This window comes from Fistularia commersonii, chromosome 3 (assembly GCF_037954325.1).
Source record: "Fistularia commersonii isolate RoL2024-O1a breed Wild chromosome 3, RoL_Fcom_v1.0, whole genome shotgun sequence".
NCBI classification, from domain to species: Eukaryota; Metazoa; Chordata; class Actinopteri; order Syngnathiformes; family Fistulariidae; genus Fistularia; species Fistularia commersonii.
Genome location: NC_141286.1, coordinates 14,072,344 through 14,096,863, shown reverse-complemented (window position 1 = coordinate 14,096,863; position 24,520 = coordinate 14,072,344). Strand labels below are relative to the sequence as shown.

At 43.5% G+C, this 24,520-nt stretch overlaps 1 protein-coding gene across 1 annotated transcript in view; it reads right to left on the bottom strand.

Moving 5' to 3' along the window:
- The window catches only part of adamts17 (ADAM metallopeptidase with thrombospondin type 1 motif, 17), a 108,803-nt gene extending 90,907 nt beyond the window's left edge, over nt 1-17,896 (bottom strand). The window contains exons 1-3 of the mRNA XM_086143722.1: nt 17,729-17,896; nt 17,132-17,466; nt 5,763-5,937 (exon numbers count right to left, since the gene is read on the bottom strand). Of these exons, the coding sequence (XP_085999848.1) occupies nt 5,763-5,937; nt 17,132-17,466; nt 17,729-17,786 (568 nt within the window). The 5' untranslated portion in view covers nt 17,787-17,896. The remainder of the gene's footprint in view (nt 1-5,762; nt 5,938-17,131; nt 17,467-17,728) is intronic.
- Between the last annotated feature and the right edge of the window lie 6,624 nt (nt 17,897-24,520).

The following is a 24,520-nucleotide window of genomic DNA, read 5'->3' as shown; positions in this document are numbered from 1 at the left end:
AGGAAGTGTGTGGGAGGGGAGGGGAGGGGGAAATCTGAGGGAAAATATTAAGAAGCAAGCGGTACGGTGGCGCAGTGGTTAGCACTTCCGCATCAAAGTAAGAAGGTCCCTGGTTCAATTCCGCCAGGTAGCCTTTCTAAGGAGTTTGCCTGTCCTCCCCTGTGTCTGCATGTGTTCCTCCCACAATCCAAAAACATACAGCAGAACATGCAGACCCTAAAATAGTGGGAAAGAGCGAGTTGTTGCATGTCTCTATATGTGGCCGTGCAACGAATGGCTGACGGGGTCAGGGTGTACCCCACCTCTTGCCCAATGACAGCTGGGATAGGCTCAAGCATTTCTCACAACCCGGTGTAGGATAAGCAGTAGACGATGGATGGTTTATAGCTACACCAGTATAGCTGCACAACAAAGATTTATTATTTCATGTATTTACAACACAACTATAGCAACTGACGTTTTTCTTTTGCCGTCTTTTATTTGTCTTTCACATTTCCTCCACAAGGTGGCGTCTGTCGCCCACCTGCCGGATTCCATCCTGATGTTAGAAATGTATTTTGGAACGTTACAATTGCCTTCAGTTACCTTTGTTTTTTGACAGAAGAACGAGTACTTCGTATGTCTTGCCCATCAAACAGGCCTTAAAGATATTCTATCAAAGCATCTCCCAAAAAAATTGATGATTATGAAACAAAATTAGATACATTTATAAAAAAATAAAAAAAATACATTTTAACACCTTTCCTATCAGAAAACTCGGCCTGCTGTTTGTTTTCGATGGGTTACCACTTCTAAACACTTTATTACATATTTGGAGGACTCTCTTTATGAGCAACACACTTATGCACAGAGTGGAACCCTGTATTAGATTCTGAATACTATGTAATTACAATTACGAACTAGGATACTTGCTAGGTGTCTATCTCTAAGCGAGGTGCACTGATAAACACATTTTTTTGCCATCCAAGAACATGTGTTAAGTTGAATCCTACCTAAATTAAACAGAAATTAATGTTCATCTTCACAATGCCCGTTGTCGAAACTGAGAGGGCTGGTGAACCCATCCGTTGCCCAGGAATCTTGGAAATTTCCCCTCAGCGAGCCCTGCATTGGCCGGCTTTCATTAATCAAGCATTAATTATGTAGTAATAAACACTGCTCCGTCAGAGGTGACAGACTATTTCAACGCCCGTATTAAGATTGGCTGGAGGCACCTGCTTATACAAAATCAGAACTTTTAATTGAGTGTGCGCCGGGGTAAGCCCTTCTGTACAGCAGACACACACACACATACAATCAATTTAATGACTTCACATAAATTAGCAATTTCTTACGTGAAGTCAGTGTTTTTCTCTGTTAATAAAGTGCAATAATACATGAATGCAGTTCCCCAAGTCCATCTGTCCACCTGCTGTGACAGCAAACACAAAGCGTCTACAACGAAATCTAGTGACGAGACCAGATTTTTATTTTTTTGTTGTTTTTTTTCCATGAAATCCGCTCGCGCCAAGCTGTGGCCTTTTCTATGAAAATGCAGTGGAAGGTCACTGGGTGACACACATAGGAGCGTCCCGCTCTTCCTCCTATGCAATCTGACACACATCCGTCCATCTGGGCAGACGGAGGAGCCAACGCCGCCGCCACTGATGCTGTTGCTGCTGCTGCTGCTGCTGCTGCTGCAAGAATGTAGGAGGGAGGGATTGTCATGTTGTGAATTCCTCTGGAACGTGACGCCGATTCTAAATGGATATAAAGTCTGCCTGGGTCCGCATCCCTCTCCTGAGAGCCTGCGGTTGGAGGGAGGAAATGGGAGGGAGATGGAGGAAGAGGAGGGAGAGAGAGAGAGAGAGGGAAGGAGAGAAAAAGGAGTGAAAAATTAGACAAAGAAGAGAGGAGAGGGTTAGCAGGAGTGGAGAGAGAGATATAGAGAGCAGAGGAGAGAGGAAGAGGAGGAGAGGAGGTTTGGCTGAAGGGGACAGACGTGAGTCCAGAGGAAAGAATGTAGTAAATCTGTCTATTTCCCGCCTGCTTCTTTCCGCAGGACATCAGGTGACACCTTCCTTCCTTCCTTCCTTCCTTCCTTCCTTCCTTCCTTCCTTCCTTCCTACCTACACATTGACTGCTTCTTCGTCCGAACACACGCAAGGGACAAACCGAGTGGTGATGGTCGCCGCCAAGTGAGACAGCGTGAAGACGGGAGTCCGAATCAGAATCTGGGATTTCATCGTAAACCAGCAGGAGGTCACATGATGTCAAAGATGGCGACGCATCTCAGTGCTTCCATGTTGCTGACCCTCACACTCACCCACTGGACTGCCTCGACCGGCAAAGAAAGACCAAATAAATGGACCCAGAGCAGTGCATCGGACGTTACGACGGTGTCCTCAAATCTACACGGTTGATTAATTATCAATCCCAATCCGAAGTATTTTCGCCACTCATTGGCTGCGTTGTTAAATACTTATTACCGGTTAGTAACATGCCCCACCCTCATCCTGAAAGTGGACACCCCATCCTCCTGTAGAACTGAAGAAGAGCTGAGCCAACTCCTTTTTGCAGAATTGAGATAAAGAACGTGTCCGGGGTTTAAGGTACAAATACTACAAGAGAGTGTTTGGGAGGAAAAAAAAATCTCGAAAGAAAAAAAAACTGTTAAACCTTTTGTTTAACGGCTGCGAGGAGAGAAGGCAGGAGGGAAAGGCAACACGCACTCAGACAGTTTCCCCTTTTTCCCTTCCAAAGAAGAGGTTTCAATTATGCGTATGACCCAGTTATGAACATATGGAAGGAATTTATTTATACAGGTCGGTAAAGTGCTGGTGGTCTTCAGCCGGCCCCCGTGTTATGTAACTTTCAGGGACGCAGCTCCGTCTCAAGGTCAAGCAGCTCCAGTTAATGACCGCGTGGGGGAAGTACATGCAATGTGCGAGACGGCTTGAATTGATACCACAAGGCGGGGTCCCCGACATCGGGGGAGCGGGCGGAGGAGGGGGGTGATCTGGCAACAGTTTGCTGCTGACGCTGTCCTTCTAGGCAGCGGGCCGACATCTTCCTGGCGCGCCGGCGGCTTCTAGATTTGCAACTACGATCAGAACGACTCAACAATCGCCGCCGACTTACTGTCAGCTGTACTCACGGCTAACCTGAGCCTGAACGCATCGCGGCGGAGGGACGTGTTTTCATCCCACTGTTTGTCCACAAGATTACATTTAATACCCAAAACTTTTTTTTTTTTACTCTGGTCCTCCTAAGACGAACGAGCACATCCGTGCAATCAGAGATAAATGCCATCTAGTGGCAACAGCGGTTATGGCCCGGGAGTAAGAGCCTATAGGCACCAGAACACCATTCGAGCATCAGGAGACGTTAATATACATATATGTGTTACACAGGCGAGGGTTTCGTTGACCGTGATCAGGAGGATTCGGCGCCGCCCATCAGATCAGCCAAAATGAACTAACCAAGTCGGTGATTGCGTGTCTGATTTTTCTCACGCCAAAAGATCAGCCGCCAGACCAAATGATCACTGGAGGTGTCAAGACTGGTCACTGTACAGGATGGGGTTTTCTTTTTTTTTCCATTTTGAACCCCCATCTCTGCAGTCAGTTTATATCCACGTCTCGTATGCGGCTTCTTTACTAAATGCTAATAGGACGCTGCTCTCTGACCTTCCTCCCGAGTGTCTCAGAAGCTATTCTGTTAAGATTTTGATGACCAGCTTTAAGAAAGTAAAAAGAAAAGAAAAGAAAAGCCTCGCTGCGAATTCCTTCCACTTCAAAAATCTATAATCTTGGCAAAGACGCTCCGTCGGTCGGGAAAATATGCACATTATTAATGTAAAAGAGCAGAGAGGTGGTTGGCTGGATTTCTTTCCTTTTTTTTTTTTTTTACAGTGAGAGACTCAGCAGGTTCCAACAAGAGTAGTGCAGAGGGGAGATACACATTAAATAAGGAAACATCTGCATTCCTACACACTGGGGCTGAATGAAGATGAAAGCGGGCCACATTGCAGTAAAATGCTGCAGTGTAAAGCGCGCAGACCTGTGATTTACTCGGCTCAGTTGGACTGTTCCATTCAAGTGGGAGGCGAGGGGATGGTGCGACTATTCATACCTGGAACGGTGCAACTACATGCGACGATCTGTCCGCCGTAATACCACTCGGGTTCATTCTGAGCATGTTGATAGTGGGTCATTCATTCAATATCTTTAAACCACTTATCCTGCAGTCAGGGTCCGCAGGGGTGCGGGAGCCTATCCCAGCTGTCAATGGGCAATTTAGAGTCTACAATGAACCTACTGAATGTTTCTGGAGTGTGGGAGGAAACCGGTAAACCCAGGAGGAAACCCACACAGACACGGAGAGAACATGCAAATTCCACACCTGCTGGAACCAAACCAGTGACCGTCTTTGCCTTCTGTGAGGTAGAAGCGCTAAACACTGCACCACCGTATCCTTTCAAACTAACATGTAGTGAATGAATGTCGGGAAAATACTGAATGTCGACAGTTAAGGCTTTGTTGTGTAAGGATCAGCTGAAAATATCAATGATGGATTTAAATGAAAACGATCAAAAATCTATATTAAATAAAGAATATTTAAAGGAGGTTTCTGACCTCTGACTAAATAAGACTCATCTTCCATTGCACCCTTGCATCATTCAGTCTTTCCACCTGTCCTCGCCTCCTGTTAAAATAAGTGTGCGCAACTTTTCTCGACATTACGCTGTCGCACATAGGTTGTCCTTTAACCTCATGAATTTCATCACCGCGTAAGACACTCGGTTATCGTTTTTTTCTGCTCAACATAAAATCAGTGGATGGATTATCTCCTGTCCCTTAGATTATTGTATGGAGGGTGCAGTAGGGAGAGTGTGAGAGGGAGCAAGAGAGGCATTCCCAACCTCACCACCCCCCGTGTGTGCCAAATTTGAAGGAATTCCCCTCCAGGCCTTACAAGGGCACACCAAAAAAATGAATGGAGGCACGAAGAAAAAAAATAAAAAAGGTATAAATCTAAAAAGGTTGCTGACTCAACTATATTTCCTGGTCTTAGAGCGCATATGGAGCCAATGCCTTCTGGACCGGGGCGAGTACACGCAATACGGCCTGTACTTCGAGGTGACCTTTAAGGAAAGCACTGAGTTGAATAAAACAGGATCAGGGATCATTGGTTTCACGTGGTTCTAACCTGAGGGTAGGATTTCAAAACCCCAGGCCTGAGCTCCGCCTGCCGAGCTCCCATTCCCCCGGTTGCCACTGTTGTTGCTCTGATGTGAAAAAAAAAATGAGAACTTGTGTTTCCACATCACCACACCTACTGGCAGTATGGTCTTCCAGCTGGAGGTGGGGGGGGGGTGCAGCAGCAAGCATAAAGTATACCATTGGAAGATAACATATTGCTAATACTAATGATAGACGCAAAACAAGGACAGGGGGGAGGACTAAACTGGAAACAAATCATCTTTTACCCTGATAATTTTCCATTGCCACGGAAACAAAGAGAAACCCCATCAGCTCTGAGGAGACCGCGTGAAGGTCATTTCATGAGCAATGTGCTGGTGGCTTTCCAAAAGCACTTCTGTGAACTGCTCAAGCTTTGCCCTCTTTTCGTCACTGTATGGAGTTACACGACAGTAGTGCATTCATAGTCCAGCGCCAACTGTAGCATGGCGTGTAGAATTGATAGCATCAGTCCATTCAAACAGTCAGCATCATTTAACACCATCTGCCCTGAGGGTGGAGTCATGTAACTCTACTCACCTTGCGCTGTCCCGCAGTATCTGGGCCGGTCTGTGTCCGGCAGGGCAGGACCACCCTCGGCGGAGCGGCGCTGACGGAGCAGCCGGTGCTTGAGTCCGGAAAAAGACTGTGACAGGGGATGCTCCTCCAGCGGGTGGATGAACAGGTTGTGCTCTCCGATCTGGATCAGGCCGGTCTGAGAAAGACCAGAGACAGATGGAGGTGCGATGAGGGGAGACAGAGAGACACTCCTGACAAAAGAGACTGAGAGGTGTGTGTGTGTGTGTGTGTGTGTGTGTGTGTGTGCGACTCTGCAGCATCCTCCTGTCATCAAAAAAGTGATTCACAGCACCTCAGCAAACACATCACTGTACGCACTTTCTGGGACAAGAGAATGTCACCGTGGCAACGTTAAGTTGCCCTTTGTTGAAAGTAATCTTCCCCTCCAACCGAGCCGATGAGGAGGAAAATGAGGACTGTCATTCATGGGAACGATTTTCACACCAGAGCAACTGAGCACACACGGACACATCAGCTGAACTACACACATAAACACATATACACACACACACTTTGAATAAAATTACAAGAAAATATCTTAAAATTGGCTAAAAGCTGCACAATATGTGGGAAAGAAATGAAAACCTAAAAAAAAAAAAATTGACATATTTTATAAATATAATAATATATATATATATATATATACACATTCATATAAATATATATATAGGTACATATAGATTGTGAAATTAATATTGAGTATCCTCAAGAAATAATTTTCAGAAGTAACACCCCAGTACTTCAAGAAGTGATAGTAACATGCAGATGATATCAGAATAAATGTGAAGAAAGGAATGATGATTAAATCCCTTGTTAGCGCCACTTGGTACGTAGAGTTGCACCTATTTGGGGGAATTAAGCGTCTGCGTTGTGTTCAAGTATACGTTCCTGACACAGGAGACGTGGGGCGACAGTTGGCCTTTCTTTAGCTCCAGTTCGCCAACCAGTGCGGAAAAAAAAGCAGCCGAATGTTGTCAACTGACAGAGCAGCGATCGGGTTACTCCGTCACTGCGTCATTTGAGTTTTTCACTGGAAGAAGCACCTTCCAAAATATCTCTTATAGTTTAATAAAACACTGAAAGTTAAAGTCAAAGAGCCAGCTTGGTGATACATCATATCAACAAGGTTTTCTCCTTATTGATAGCAGTCTATTAGTTTCAGGTTCACACAAAGAGACCAATATATACATATATTCTTCTTTATCAAATAGAATAAGGTCATAATAAAAGGCCCATAAGAAGAACCGTTACCATAAACTGTAACCAGAATCAATGTCATAATAGCATGATAATAATGTGATAATATTACGAGAATAAAATCATAATATTAAATGAAAAATGTCACAGTATCAACAAAATAAAATCGTATCATTAGAATAAAGTCAAAATACAAGGGAAATAAAGCAATGACTTCACCCTCGTAATAGCTACTGGACTGATATGAAATTATGACTTTATTTCATGAATCTTGTGACACACCTTACTTGCAATGTGAGCTGCAAAAAACAACTCTTTCCATCACTGGAACAAAATAGTTTTGTGGAGAAAACCAAGAAGTTACCGAAATGACGCAGTAGGAATATCGGTCATAATGAACAGTTTCAACTCTATCCACTAATCACAACTGTGAACTTCAGAAACTGAAGCACATATAAATACACCCGTAATAACTGGAAGCAAGGTGTGCGCGCACACTTGTGTGTATGTGTGTGTGTGTTTGGCATCGGTGGGGTTTCACCCCCTGCAGCAGGTCGACACAGGCAGCTGTTCTTCCTGCTGACAGACGGGGATCTGGTTGACGTCCGTCCTGCTGGCATGTTGGCTGTTTGTCATCGTTAATTAGAGGAAGGGGTTCTCTTACTTCCTGTGGGGTTTTTCTTTCAGGATTGAACTGTCATATAATAAAAAGCCAGTTATTATTCATTCCAATAAACTCCTGGAGTTTCCTCAACTGAGGAATCTCAATCTACTGACATGAATAGCACTTTTACTGAGTATTTCTTAGTTACATCAGGGGGAAATGTTACTGTCATGCAGCTGAACTCTAACTCTGGCAGGGAAATAAAAAAAATTCCCCTTCTTCTCCATCGGGATGCTTGTTGTGAGCCTTAAAGTCCAACCTATCCACGTCAGACGCTTCACGGGTTTCCCCACCATCAAACAATGGTATTTTACCCTGCAGGAGCCAAAGGTTCCTCTATCCCAAGACAGAAATCTATTCTATTGAAGAAATTGGAGGAGTACTACATCACCCACAATCCTAAAGAAGAACAGCACCTCTGAGGGGTGACGGTGGTGATTGTGTTGACCAGCTAACATTTCTTAACATTATCATAAGTGAAACTACATCCCATTGCATGACGCTGCCCTGCCTGGTTGTTTAGTGGAGCAGTTTGCAAAGTATTCCGGGATTGTAGGTCTTTCAACCAAGACCACTTGTTTTTTTTTCCTTCATTTCGTGGCAGTGATTCACAAACTTGCTGGCCGCCTGTGTTTCATGCCTTAAAAAGTTTTAAAAACACAAAACTTAGAAATAAACATGATTCTCAGTTTGATTCAAACATCTTGGTGTTTGTGGAAAGGAGCGCGCAGTAACTCAACATCTAGGAAGTACCTTGAATACACGGCAATTAAGTGTGGAATTAATAATTGAGAAACTGTATCATCAAAAAAAGGATCCAGTTCCAAGAAAGTGACCGGTAAAATGGAAAAATCACAATAATAATTAATATCAAAAAACAAGAATTCCTTTATCTTTTAACGATTGCAACGGTAAAATTCAGGAAAGACTCCGCTTCACTCCTCACGTGAAGGGAGGATGCAGGACGAGGCCGAAATAGTTTTGAAAGCCGTAACCTTAAGGTTCATTTTCCTCTTTCCCTTTCAGACTAAAAATCTTTCACTTCAATTGCATTGCCATTTTTTCCATCTGACTTCATTAGGAATTAAATTGAATAGTTTCATGATGAGATCCTGCTGCGGTGAAGAACGCCCGCTGCCGGAATGACCCACTTTCTCCGCGTTCACTGCCGTTTTTCTCGTGCCTTTTGAGATGAGACGCCGCCTTTTCGCAGGGTCATGCCACACAACGGGTACAGGAAGTTTCACGGTTTCACTGAGGCTATTTATAAAGCATGTGCAGCCGACAGGATGCTGCGGCATGGAGCTGCTGTCCTTGCGGAAGGGTTACCAGCTCCGAGCGGCAGGTTTATATCGGCGACGGAAAAAAAAAAAGGCATTTTAAGGTTTGCTCACTATTTTAAGGTTTGCTCACTATTCAAGTCTGAAAAACCCAACCATCCTAAAGTAGCCTTATGTGAGGAGAGTGGGTTTATTTTAGTGCGTAGAAGCACTTCTGTTTAGCAAAATCGGCAAATTGAAAAAGTTAAGGGGTTAAAGATACGACTGTTCAGTGTCTCGGCAGATTTACAATTGGTGTTATTTGCTTTCCATAAGGATCTGAAATATAATGTCCTTGTATGAGGTCAATGTGCTTATTTTAGTGTGTAATAGCTATAACGAACTGCTTACATGTCAATTTTTTGCGGTCGACCTTTCTAGATTCACACACTGAATTGCATCAGAATCCTTGACTAAGTCACACCACGTTCATAATGTGCTTTATTATTGTCTTTATTAATCCTTTAGGACCCTTAGGAAAATTATCTAATTATGACAAACTCCCCATTGAGTAGAAAAGGTATGTTGAACTTTAAAACTTTGTAAATTTATACAATGATGACACTCCATCTAGATAACAGAGGTTTTCAGAAACCTCCTCCTTCTCTAAAATATGATGGCGCTGAAACAAGAAATGGTTTAGTTGCATCCAGGTGCGAGACGTCGGTGTGAAGACCCGAAACAAGGAAGGGTGCTTCCAGGCTTTCCTCCCGAAAAACAACGGCAGCGCCGATTGAACCTGGAGGGAGAGAGCTCTGCCAGCGCCAAGCAGGTGCTGGCGGTTGAGCCGAAGCCAAACACAAGCTGCTAATTTAACAAGTCCATTAAAAGCGAATGGAAGTGTCGGTGCGCGACCTCGAGGAGGAGGAGAAGGAAGAGGAGGAGGCGCCGGCAGTTAACTGAAGAAGACACATGGAAATCTGTGAGAGCGAGGCTCGCCGATGTAAATCATGGGGATTTTCAGGTTTAGGATCGCAACGTGTGGTCACAGCGTGGGGTGCGAAAACCCTGGGGCACAGGACAAAAAAATGTGACTTGATCCAGTTACATGGGGGGAGATTTGACAGTTAGCCAGAGTTTGTGAAAACGTGTGAAAGTGTGTGTGTGTGTGTATTTGTTCGTGTGTGTGTGTGTGTGTGTGTGTAAAACGTTCCTTCCCTGTTGAAACTACAATCTGAGGTCCTAGAATTGATACTCTCTTTGCACCTGCGTTGGAGCAAGTCTTTCTGTTTGCAAACTTGGAGCAATAACCCCCCCCCCACAAAAAAAAAACAATCATTGGAACGGTGATGTTATCCGTAACCAGGAGAGGGAAGGTGGCTTTTGAGCTAAACTCAAATGTTGGGCTGAGGAAAAACGCAGCTTCTTCACTAGCCAATAAGATATGTTACAATATATACACTTGAAGCTTTTGTTATCATCTTCATTGAAGCTGAAAGCACTTTTCACGTAATAGATGAGTAATAATCACTGTAGTAGATTTTCATTCCCTCACCCGGGGTGCGCTGGGTTCCTCAAATCAGGCGGCACGAATTTAAACCATTTGACTTTTATGGGCAGAACAATACACCGAGGTCAAAATAAAAAGATTGAAAGAATGTCTGGCTCACAGCCAGACATACTTTTACACTGAGCCTAAAGGCGCCTTGCAGTGTATGCATATGTGTGTGTGTGTGTGTGTGTGTGTGTGTGTGTGAGGTTTGAGTGTGTTAATTAAGGCTGGGCAAATACAGACGGGTCACACCTTGTGTCAGACTTTAGATCAAACATAAGTGGGCGTGTGTGTCTGTGGGTGTTTGTGTGTGTGTGTGTGTGTGTGTGAGTGTGTGTGTGTGTGTGTGTGGGGGGGGGGGGTCGGAAATTCTGGGAGGACGGAATAACCGACGCCTGGACACAGGGTCAACGGATCACTCCGACATTCTCCAGGTTGATCTCAGCCTCCGACCACCAATACTTCAATACGTCACTAAAAACCAGTGCCGGTGCTAAAAGCTGGCAGGCACCAGTGCAAAACCATAAAACCAGCAAGGCCCACGCTACCAGAGAGCCACAGCTCACAGGAACACAGTCTAAAAATACACACACACACACACACACACACACACACACACACACACACACACACACACAGTGAAAACACACAGTTGGAGAAAACCTAAATCAATAAACACTGGTCAAATCCAGGCTTCTTCAATTAACATTTTGGATATTCACAAAGGCAAAAACAAGAATAGACAGACAGACAGACAGACAGACAGACAGACAGACAGACAGACAGACAGACAGACAGACAGACAGACAGACAGACAGACAGATAGATAGATAGATAGATAGATAGATAGATAGATAGATAGATAGATAGATAGATAGATAGATAGATAGATAGATAGATAGAGATTTTCAGTATCCAGAGAAAGAAGCTGTTCAAAGAAAAAAATTACTGCATTGAAAAACTGCTAAAGTTACAGGGAAAATAAATATAAAAATAAACAAGCTAAATGAAAATATGAGATAAACTTAAATGACTGGTAACAACTTGAATTTCATTTGAAAAAATGAAGAAAAAAAAAGGATAAGAAATTTACTTTTTAATTCATTTACAAAAATAGATTTTTTATGTGAGAGCCCCAATGTCACCAGCCAGAGGTTATAATTTCTGAATTAACAATAACAATAATAATAATAATGATGATATTAAAAATAATAATCATCATCATCATCATTGATCTAGCACAGAACACAAACACTGTTCATTAACAACATTGATTTGATGTCCTTGTGTTTGTCCTTCAGTGTCTGACATCTCATATATGCTGCAAAAGGACCGTTGATCCTACACAAACAGTAGCCTTGGACAAACATATACATATCACACGTCTTGCTTCCATCTCTATTAACCCCTCAAGTACCTTACTTCTGTTTGTTCCTCGTTATCATCTCTCAGGGGGGAACTACATTAGAAACGCAAGACCATTTAGGACCGAGCTTGAGAAAATCTCCCACTACATGAGACCAGCAACATGAGTATTTATTTATTTATTAATTTATTTATCTATCTAAATTTACCAGATTAACATAGCATATTGAACACTGACTGTGGAAATCCAGTGTACACATACTGGAATATCAGAGAGCAGCAAAATATGACAAAAGCATGTATTAATTTTACTGTACTATACTGTACAGTGATATAAGCAAGAAAGGAAAAAGGAAAAGCACATTAAAGATTAAAGTGTGATGTAAAGTGTTTATCATGTGTTAAACAGGTATGTGAAGTTATACAGATGAAGTCAGACTTTATCGATATAAAAATAGATGTATATATATATATTTTTTATAAATAAATATAGAGAAAGAGAGAGAGAGAAAGATACAGCTATTTAATGAATCTTTTAAAAACATACATTTTTGTAACTGGTTTCAAAGATCCTGAGACAAATATAAACTTTTATACCTGAAATGAATTATTATTTAAAAACTTACAAAAAAAAAAATCTTACGGTCTTAAATATGATAGCAAATAAAACAGTGATGAATATTTTTTTAAATTAAGAAACAAATAAATATATTTTAAAATACTCACAGTATTTAACCTATTATTTCACAGCGATGCAGTTGGGTATTTCTGATTAAAATTTCAACATTTTGCCCCGGACCCCCCAAAGACCCCAGACTCAGACAGAAAGACTTCCTGCAGCTGCAGAAGGTGGAGACAAAACGCAGACAGAGGCATGTGAGGCTCAAGGGGCCTTTCTATTTGCTTTTGGGTTGTTTTTTTTTTTTTGGTCTGGTTCGTTTTGAAACTGGCTGAGGCCGTGGCCGCTGACGTCGCACGTTTGCATCATTTCCTGCCAGAGCAACGCATTGCTGTCATCTCCACCATAATGTCAGCACTCCATTACAGAGCTCATGTGCTTTCAGCTGGTACGTAGTCAGGCTCCCCTTTAATGAGCAGGGGACAGATTAAGCAGCGGGATGGCTGGATTGTGGCCCGGGACCCCCAACCTCTAGGGGATGGCAGCTCCTCCAACTGTGACCTCATGCTGCTTTTTAATTAAACATCAACAAATTAACTGGATGGTTTCCACAACCATTCCGGGGTTTGCAAACAACCTGCCAACGTCGCCCTCAGGAAGAATTCAAACTTTATTTTCAATATTCTGCCAATTTAACAATTGTTTCAAATTTTCTTACATTTACTGATCTTATTCTTATTATCAGGAATATTCATACTGGGTTGAAGACTGGATGGTTTCACCAATTATAAGCCAATTAAATAGGTTTTCTTTTTCAATATCATTGAATTGCTTATTTAAACCTAATGTTTGCTAATCTTAACAAAGTCTAGCCTGTGCCATGTGAATTATATGCTCATCTGAAGGCAAACATAAGCATATTTTTAAACCACTTAGCGCTAATTTTAAACTTCTTTGAAGCCAAGCAGCTGCACATTTATCGTTCGTCTCTTGCTCAGTCGAACTGGATTCTTGACATTTTATCAGACTTTTTAAAAGCTTTTTTAGTTTTCAGTCAGTTTCGGTAACCCTGCATCACCGTGCAGCCTATGATAAGGGCGGGAACTTCTTCTCAGGTTGCCGTTTTACATCATCCAAATAACCTAGCCCATGACGGACATCCTCCCTGGCAGCAAAAAGAGACATACTTTCTGTAGTTTGTTTCTGGGGCTGGGGGTCAGAGGTCAGGGGGTGCACTGTGAGGACACACTTTCCATCTGGTGTTTTATTGGGTTTTATTCCAATGCTGTGTTGTCAGACATATTAATCCCCCTGTTTTTTTTAAATACGTATCTTTTGTTTGTTTCTTAACTCGCTCTTTTCCATTATTTTCTTTTTTTATCCTGCCTCCGGTGTTTCCTCATTGTAAATGTATGACTTACAGAAGCGTTTCCTCAGTTCCTGTTATTAATATCCTGTTGTTATTCTAACTGTTTTCATTATTTAACTGAAAGTTGGAACTGTTTGTGTTCCCTTTGCTGCCTTATGTTGCATGAAAAGTTGCTTGCTAAATTGGTTGATTGACTGAACGGATGAAAAAAACTGAAAGGGTTTTGGTTCTTGATGGCTGGAGACAAAAGGAACCCAACCTAAAGCCACAAGTGAAGAATGAATGGACGGTATTTGAGTTAATATCAACTGAGTCTGATCTGGCTCTTTGAAGGCATCATCCACCCTGTTGCAACAGATCCATTCACACTTAAATTTCACACACCCCTTCCCTAACAACAGACTCTGGAGCTTGTCTTACAGAAGACCCAAAGTGCCAAAAAAGGTCTCCTTCCAGAAACCGTTGCCAGATTACTGAAGATGATCATCTGACTCTGTTGTCTAAAGAAAGTAGTCCCTCCTAAAAATGCACACGAGCATGTCTGCAGATTGTCTCCACTAACTGGTCCATATTTCCCGTAAGGGATACAGCTCACATCTGGATAGTTAAAGGGCCCTACAGGCCTGTGAGGTGGGGTGGGGGTGGGTGTAATTTCAATTGTCCTTTTAAGAGTCTGAACAGAGTAATTTACACTGATTCGCGCAAACTTGAGCCCAGACACCTTTTCAAAGGTATTTCAAAAGAATTGTTCCCATTTCATTTGATATTTCAAAGGATGGGACCCGTCTCCCCTCCGCCTCCTGAACTTTAGTTCTGTTTGTACTTGCAAAGTTCTCCGGGCAATTAAGATTAATTCTAAGCTTTCAAAATCTTCATCTCTGTCTCAGCCCCATCCAGCAGGAATATGTAGCATCACACATGATTACCTGGAAATTTAAGCACCAATGTGATTATATCCCAAATGGGTACATGAATTTTGGTGGGTCAAAGCTTCTTATCAAATTATGTCACACACACACACACACACACACACACACACACACACACACACACACACACACACACACACACACACACACACACACATATACAATAAGGAAATTAGTTTCAACCACTTTCAACCACTGTCATGTAATAACATGACAGAATAATTACCCTAATAATACACATTTTTCTACTTTATCATGTTAATGTAATATCAGAAGAAGTTATTAGTTTGTTGTACACACATATATATACACGCACACACACACACACATACACACACACACACACACACTTACTGGAGCATTGAGCAGATACAGAAGGACTGAACAATGTCCGAATATGAGGACACAGGGATCATGAGACGGTAAGAGACAGATAACCCCCCCCATCCCCAGCTGTAAAAACCATATGAAGAAAGGATCTGGAGGTACTTGACAAGGAGCTTCTTCACAGTACAAACTGCAGAAAATGTGTTTCCGTATTTTCCGCACTATAAGGCGCACCTAAAGCCTATCATTTTCTCAAAAAATGATAGTGCGCCTTATAATCCGATGCGCCTTATATAATTTAATTATGGTTACCGTAGTCAGGGGGCGTCGCCGAAGTAGCAACAGTAAAAACGGTAAAGGGGAATTCCAGTCCCACACCACTTGTGTGTGTATAAAGACCCCAAAATGGCACCTTTTGAGAGACACTCTTATGACGCAGAATTCAAACTAAAAGGCGATCAGTCACGCAGTAGAACACAGGAATAGAGCAGCAGCGAGAAAATTCAACATTAATGAATCAAAGGCACTGAAGACGAGGAAGCAACAGGATGACCAAGTAAGGAAGACTAAACAGAGTTTCAGAGGAAACAAAGTGAGATGGCCACAGTTGGAGGACAAACTCTAACTTGTTGAACAGAGAGTAGCAAGTAGAAGCATCTCTACAGTCACTATTCGAATGACGGCAACAGCGCTAGCTAGCGAGATGAACATCAATGAATTTAGAGGCGGGCCTTCTTGGTACTTTCGGTTTAATGAAAAGCTTTGAACTGTAAAAAATGACGATGGAAAAACATTGTTTTCAATGAAGGCAACAGCGCTAATACCGAAAAGAGCAACCGTTACGTACAGTACCTTACTGTGAATGCACCAACTTATTTTAAGAGTGAACAGAGTTGTAAGAACGTTGGTTTGTACTCTATTAATAAAGTTTGACTGACTTATCTGACTATTTTGCTGACATTCCCTTTGGTGCAGCTTCATCTAGTGGATGCATAACGCAACCCCAGCCACTACAGTGGTTTCTATTCTATGCACCTTATAATGCAGTGCGTCCTATATATGAAAACAGTTTTAAAACAGGCCATTCATTGAAGGTGCGCCTTATAATCCGGTGCGCCTTATAGTGCAGAAAATGGGGTACATTAAGTTGCTCCGTCATCTGAATAAATCGCCGGATCACAGTCAATCATCTCTGTAGTGTTCATTTATGCTCATGCTAATGGGTCCGTGTGTTTTAAACTTGGTCAAAGTGCCCACATACTTCCCACAAATACTTTACGTTGTCGTGGTTGTTAAGCAATCATCCACTAGAGAGCAGCGCAGAGTTCAGAGGCACTTCCAAGTGCTGTTTCAGATAATAACATACAAAGGCACTGTGGAGGAGCTGGTGATAAGGTACCTTCTAACAGAGGCCACACAGTTGACAGTGCTGATCTCTGTGGCCATTAAAAATATGTCAGTACGTGGAGGGAGAATTCTTCTCCCTGGTTTTACCAAAGCCATATTGTCTTCTCATGCTCTATTGCTTTTGCTGAACAACTGCCAAAACAATTGGAGGTCCTTAAAAAAAAAAAGCCCTTGATACATCAAAATGGGACCAGATAGAGAACTCTAAGATGTTTCATACAAAGAGACCCCTTTTTGAAAGCAGTTTGGGTGTCTGCGTGTGAAAAAGGTAAAAATATAAGTTTCAAACTTTCCAAAAAAGTATTCACCAAGTTTGATCTGAATGTGTTTTCTCTCGTGTTTCATGGCAGTTCGGGGATATAATATACCTGGACGTGAGAGTGACTTGAGGAGGTGGCTTTGCAGATTAGTGGGCTTCGACCAGGGGGTCCGGAGCAGGAGTGGGGTTTGAGAGAACCAGGATTAACCCGCTAACTTTAAAGAGATTAACTCTCTGGGCTTATCTGACAGGCCGGGTTGGGATCCTGAAACACATGAAACCATGAAGGGGAGGGTATGCGTGTGCGTGTGCGTGTGTGTGTGTGTGTGTGTGTGTGTGTGTGTGTGTGTGTGTGTGAAGGGGGGTGGGAAAGGGGGTGTTACCAGGCCACCGCAGGTGTTCAGGGACGCCAGCGAGTCGGTGTGGTTGAGGACGGATCCGGAGAAGAAGCAGCGCCGGTCCGGGTCCCGGTGCGGGCCCGGGCGCCGCACCTCGCCGCGCCGCTCCTCCACCGCGAAGTTCCGCGACAGGAACGCGTCGTCCCGCGTCACATTCAGGTACAGCTCCCCCCCGAACGCGGGAAGTGACAGAACGATGTACCGCGGGGGGTCGGGGGTCCCTTCCCCCGGGGCGCGGCGCCGCAGCCGGCGGGGCAGGTGCGCCTCCTGGCCGGACAGCAGCAGGGGGACCACTTCGTCCGTCTCCATCGCGGACTGGGCTGGAAGAGGGGGGACAACCGGGGGTCAAAAGGTGGGACGGGAGCGGGGAGGGACAGGAGGAGGGTGCGACCCGTCTGCGTCGGAGCCGCTGCAACTCCGGGAGAGAAAGGGTGGGAAGAAAAGTTCCGAGGAGGGCGGCGGTACCGGTGCTCCGGATCCCCCACCCCCACCCCCCGCAGCCGGTTTGAGTCTCGCACCGGGGGACTTGGGCTGACCTACATCTGCGGGAGACAAAGCTGCGGGGTCGGGGTCGGGACTCACCCGTCAGTCCGGTGCAGAGCAGCGCCAGCAGCAGACGGGGGACACGGCTCTCCTGCATCCTGAAGCCGAGCAGCAGCCGGAGGAGGCGGGGGTTCGTTGGTGTGAGAGACCGCAGCGCGTCGTGAAGATACGCCGCCTCTTTGCCGCAACTTTTCACAAGTTACCCTGGATCCGGGCTGTGGTGATTTTGTGGCGTAGGGCACGCCTCCGCGTTGCGCGCCCGCCCCGCTCTTCCTCTCCCATTGGCTTGCTGAAACCTTGACCCGCGGAGGACGGAGGGATTCCCGCATTGTGATTGGTCCAAACTGCTGTCCGTCACCGCCGGGGTTGAAACCCTACACGTGGTTTCGTGTGTAGGAAAAAGTTCAGTGTGTGTGTGTGTGCGTGTGCAACAGAGAGCAAAAGAGACGACTGTGGCGCGCACACGCACGCACGCGGGCCTCCCCTTCAGCCGTGGATGCTGTAACATCGTTCTGCGCAGCATCTGTGTGATGATTTCGAGCCCTTTCAAAATAAAACGCATCGCGGCATCTCCAAGGTCATCCGGGGTCAGCAGGATGCAGCAAGACTTTTCCATTTTCTGTTCATGAGTGTGAGGATGAAGCTTCCATAAAATTAATATAGATCATGATTTGTCATTAAACACGCCTGAACATCTTGCAGCTTGGCTGCAAGATGTTCAGGCGTTAAACGCATTCTTTTTAATGGCTAGCTATGACTAGAATATGTTTGATAATGCATCTATCTATCTATGCATACATACATACATACATACGTGAGATGAGATGAGAACAACTTTATTAATCCCGAAGGAAATTGTTGTGCCAGAGTTTCAAGTAAAAAACATAACAGTAATAGATAAAAGTAGAAAGGAGGAAGAATAAGAAATATAATGAAATGAATTGTCTTAACTGTTAGCAGTAACTACAAAGATTGAAGATTGCCTGCGGCTGAGGGAAGAGGAATTAAAAAGGAAATAAAATGAATTACATATACAATAAGGAAATTAGTTTCAACTACTCTGTAATAACACAACAAAATAATTACCTAATTAATACACATCTTTATCGTGTTAATATCATCATCTACTTTACCAAGATAATATAATATAATATAATGTCAGATTAAGTTATTAGATTGTTGTATGTGGTTGATTTTCATTGTTTTAATGGTCCATCTGCTTTTGCCTCTTCTTTTTACGAAATAAAAAAAGCAGATTTTTTTTGAAACCTTGTGAAGAATCATGTCACTTCAAATTCATAATTGTTTTTGACGCGGTTAAAAAAAGCCTCCACCTGAACACTTGAACAAGGCTTGAAAAAAAAATTGACTTTTAATTGTTCAACAATGTGTACATTGAAAAGTGATATTTTACGTGACGGTTAAAGGCTACATACAATCAGAAAATCTAAAGGACCTCTAGGTAGCAAGGTCATCTCCCTGGTTGAAATGATTTCCACAATATTTTTGATTATTTGTTTTCATTTGACAGCAGGTTCTGCCTGATTTTGTGGTACTTTCATTTTGAGAATTTTCTTTAAATTTGGAGTTCCTCGGGGCTCCATTGTGTAACCATCATTTTAATTAAATATACCTCAAATATCTTGTCTTCAATAAGCTTGCAGAGGACACACCCCTCGTTGCCTTCAAACCAAACTCACTCCATGAAGGAGAAGTTTTCAAAAAGTAAAACAAACTTAACTGCTTTGAACACTAAAAACATTACATTGCAACTCAGGAATACAAGGTTTTTTAGAAATAGGTTAAAATAATCAAAAAGGGTTAACATAATAACACAAACAGGACCAAAAAAACTTGCATACAAAGAAACACCAGAATATTTTGATAAATCCTCAAAGCAGTGACATGTACCAAAGGAAATAACTCAATATTACAGACATGTTATTAACCCTGGTGTGGTGTTCGGGTCTGTGGGCTCACACTCACACACACACACACACACACACACACACACAAACACACACACACACACACACACACACACACACACACACGCGCACACACACACACATACACACACACACACACACACACACACACACACACACACACACACACACACACACAAAAGTGAAAACGGGTCCTAAAGACCCTAAAACCATACAAGGGTTAAAAGAAATATAAATAGAGTGAGAACAATATCATAAGTATAATAATAAATGTTATGAATAACTGTTTATTGTTGATATTTCAATTATATCATGTACTATTGTTTATTTTTTTTTGGGTTGTTTGTGATCTCTACAGGTGCTCTCAGAATGCATTCAGGTGAAAATATCATTAGGAATTGCGAGAAAAAAAAGAAATTCTCTCTTTCATTTACAATAGCAACAAATCAAACCAAGGCTTTATTTAAAATTTCAATCGAGTCTTATTGAGATGCCTCTAGTATTAAGTCTAAAATTCCTGGGAATTATTGCAGATGAGAGTTTGAGTTGGAGGGAACAGTCTGACCGGGTTAGAAAAATAAATACATCTACTGCAACAAGCAGGGTTAGTCATCTAGTCATCACTGGTTGTATCTCTCATATTGTGATATTGTTCCCTCACCATCTCCTCTGCTCCACAGTTATTACTATTTATAACATCTATATTACTCGGCTATGCTTTTTTTTATTTGTTTATTTACTCAGAGAATTATTTGAAAGAAAGGGAATATCTCTTGAAATAGTTCTGGACCTCACATAGTCACCCCAAAGACAAATTATGTAAGGTTTACAGTTTCATTCCTGGATTTGTGTACAATTTTGTGATGTTATTTTGATTCTTATTCTTCTTATTATTCATCTGTTTCTTGAAAAAACAGAAAAAGCAATATACAGTACTTTCAAATGTATATTTTTGAACAGTATTAAAAAGTCACTCACAGAAACAAATCTAATTCTTTATAGAAATTACATTTTTTTTTACTTTTTTTTTTTTTTTTTTGGATCTGCTTCAAATCTTCAATAACAGTCTGAATCAAATTATCACCAATATTAGAGTAAATTAAACTCTATTACCTCGAATGAGGAGAGTTCCCATTATAGCAAATGGAGTAAGAAAATGCATCCATCCATTCATACATACATACATACATGAACTCTGGTTGTATCATTCTTGATAGATAAATAATAAGAAAAATCATATCTTCCCCACACCCATACACAAACAGGTGTTCTGCTTCCATTTAGCTGATATAGATGTTATCACTGTTGTTATTTGGTTATTCTCCTATTATGTCAATGTGGTTGAGGTTTGACTTTATGACTTATGACTTGAATGCTATTCCTTATAGTCTTGTGCTGAGATATTTTTATTGAATCTTGAAACATAAGGTCTGTTAAGCAGCTTGCTCCTCTCAGAGGGTAAATGATTTTCCAGCCTGGTAGAGCAGGACTAGGTGATCAGTGGCGAGGCGGCATTTGTGATCTCCGAGATGCGGCTGACAGCTCAATGATGGACTTTCTCGGACATAAGAGCACACGTTGTTTTCTAGCCTCTGGACTTTATATCCTCTCTGAATGTCAAGGCCAAAGGTTAAGAAAGAAGATTCAATTAATGAAAGACAGTATTTCCTTAATAATCTGTTGCATTACTAATTATCTACCTCAATTTCTCCTCTGCACATTTATTTCAAGAATAACTAATGTAAAGCAGATTTAAATCAGGCATGATTGCTTTCGTCAGAACTGAAAAGACATGTTTAAAGTAGTAGTCAGAGACAGAGTGACTAAATAAACGTGGTGGTCATTGGGATCAAAAGGGTCTCTATGCACAATGTACCTTTATATTTTAGCATTATGGTGGGGGCTGTGAGAATACTCCACCAAACCACCTGCAGCTGCAAGATTCAGACTCCCTCTGTGGTATCAACCCCAACCCCACCCCATCTCATAACAGGGGAGTTGATATGCCTCAATGATAGGTTTAGTTTACATTCTTGTTCACAGGTGAGCTGGGGGCCCAAAGAAGTGAATTCATTCACCCGCATTCTCAGAGTTCACATCATTTAACCCCCTCAACCAGCACACTGGATGGCCCGAGTTTTTTTTCTTTCAAAGACTCTTTTTTTTCAGTGAAGCATGAAGTTGTTTAATCTTTTTCCTTTTTTTTTTTTTTTTTTTACGGAGTACCTCTATGGATGCAGTGATTCAACTGGCCGTCGGCACATCTAGGGTTTGCGGTTTATGATGCAGTTTTGAACAGCAGGCACTTTATAAATACTTCTCCCTGCTAACAGTTTTAAAATAGTCTCAATGCATAAACATCCATCCATCCATCTTTCCTCGCTTATCCAGAGTCCGGTTGCCGGGGCAGCAGCCGGAGCAGTGAGGCCCAAACCTCACTTTCCCCTGCTACATGTTCCAGCTCCTCTGGGGGGACCCCAAGGTGTTCCCAGGCCAGCCTGGAGACATAGTTTCTCCAGCATGTCCTGGGTCTTCCCCGTGGTCTCCTCCCAGATGGACATGCCCGGAATACCTCCCCCGGGAGGCGTCCAAGAGGCATCCTGACCAGATGCCCGAGCCAGCACATCTGGCTCCTCTCTTTGCGGAGGAGCAGCGGCTCTAAACTTCTCACCCTATCACTAAGGGAGAGTTTGGCCACCCTGCGGAGGAAACTTATTTCAACTGCTTGTATCCGAGATCTCGTTCTTTCGGGCACTACCCACAGCTCATGACCATAGGTGAAGGTGGGAATGTAGATCGACCGGTAAATTAAGAGCTTCGCCTATTGGCTTAGCTCCCTCTTCACCACGACAGACCGGTACAGAATTTGCATCACTGCAGACACCGCTCCTTCTTTCCCTCACTAGTGAACAAGACCCAGAGATACTTGAACTCTTCCACTTGGGGCAGGACCTCTTCCCCGACCCGGAGTAGGCATTCCAATGTTTCCGGTTGAGCCCTTTGGTCTCGAATTTGGAGGTGCTGCTCCTCTTCCCGGCTGCCTCACACTCGGCTGTGAACCATTCCAATGAGAGCTGGAGATCATAGCATGATGAAGCCCACAGAACCACATCATCTGCAAAAAGCAGAGACTCAATCCTGGTACCACCAAGCTGGATCCCCTCAGCACCCTGGCTACGCCTAGAAATTTTGTCCATAAAAGTTATGAACAGAATCAGTGTCAAAGTGCAGCCCTGTCGGATTCCAACTCTCACTGGAAATGGGTCTGACTTACAACCAGCAATGCGGACCAAGCTCCGTCAGCGCTCATACAGGGACCGAACAGCCCTTATGACGGGGTTTGGTACCTTCACCAGTTCCACAAAACACATGTAGACTGGTCGGGCAAACTCCCATGCCCCCTCGAGGACCCTGCCGAGGGTATAGAGCTGGTCCACTGTTCCAAGCCAGCACGAAAACCACACTGCTCCACCTGGATCTGAGGTTCAATGACCTGGTAGACCTTCTTCTCCAGCATCACTGAGTAGACCTTACAAGGGAGGCTGAGGAGTGTGATCCCCCTGTAGTTAAAGCACACCCTCCGATCTCCCTTTTTAAAAAGGGGGGATTGCTAGTCCAGCTGCACTGTCCCCGATATCCATGCGATGCGGCAGAGGCGTGTCAGCCGGGACAGCCCTACAGCATCCAGAGCCTTGAGGAACCCAGGGTGGACCTCACCCACCCCCGGGGCCCCACTACTGAAGAGCTTTTGACTGCTTCAGCAACTTCAGCCCCGGAAATAGGTGTGTCCTCTCTGGAGTCTCCCGGCTCTGCTTCCTCATTGGAAGGCATTTCAACGGGGTTGAGAAGGTCTGCAACGTCTTGAGTTAAGGTCAGTAGTGCCCTACTCCCACTGCACAAAGTGTTGACAGAGCACTGCTTCCCCCTCCTGATTCACCAGATGATGGACAAGAATCTCCTTGACGCCCACTGGAAGTCATTCCCAAACCCCAAACCCCTCCCATGCCTGAGGTTTTGTCTTGGAAACCACTGCAGCTTCTGTAGCCGAGGATCGAACCCCCATGGTCTGCTCCGGCTACCGCCTGCCTTACATTGCACCTGACCCCATTGGCCCTTCCTGTGGGTGATGAGCCCAGGGGAAGAGGGACCCATGTCATTCCTTTGGGCTGCACCCGCCCGAGGCCCATGGGTGAAGGCCCAGCCACCAGGCGCTTGCCACCGAGCCCCGTCCCCGGGGCTGGCTCCAGAGAGGGCCCCCCCCGGTGACCCACGTCCGGGCAAGGGAAAACTGAATCCAACGATTGCCTTCTTCATGGGAAGTTTTCTGAGCCACACTTTGTCTGGTCCCTCACCTGGGACCTGTTTGCCTTGGGGGACCCTTCCAGGGGCATGAAGCCCCGGACAACATAGATCCTAGGATCACTGGGACACGCAAACCCCTCCATCATGGTAAGGTGGCAGCTCACGGAGCAGAAAATAATATTTGCAATTGGAGTTGTGAGTGTGTGTCTGTGTGTGCGTGGTGGGTGGTATTCATTCATTCGTGCAAAACACCATCTTACTCTTGGTCCCTCAGTATTTATCTCTATGGGTTTGTGTGTGTGACACAAAGTGTAACTTCATAATGGACAAACAATGGAACAGTCGGTTTACTGGCTCCATGTGTCGATATATAATGAATGAATTCATCAGTGGATCGCACAGCCAATCAGAATGGAGAAAACTCCCCTTTAAGGAAATTGCGTTGACGAGCAAACAAGTGAGAACAATATGATTATTCAAGCGACTTACTCCATGCAAATACGTTGATAGAGTTTTTTTTCTTTTTTCAATTTTTTGAATTTATCAAGATGATTTATGATGATCTATGATGTGTCACATG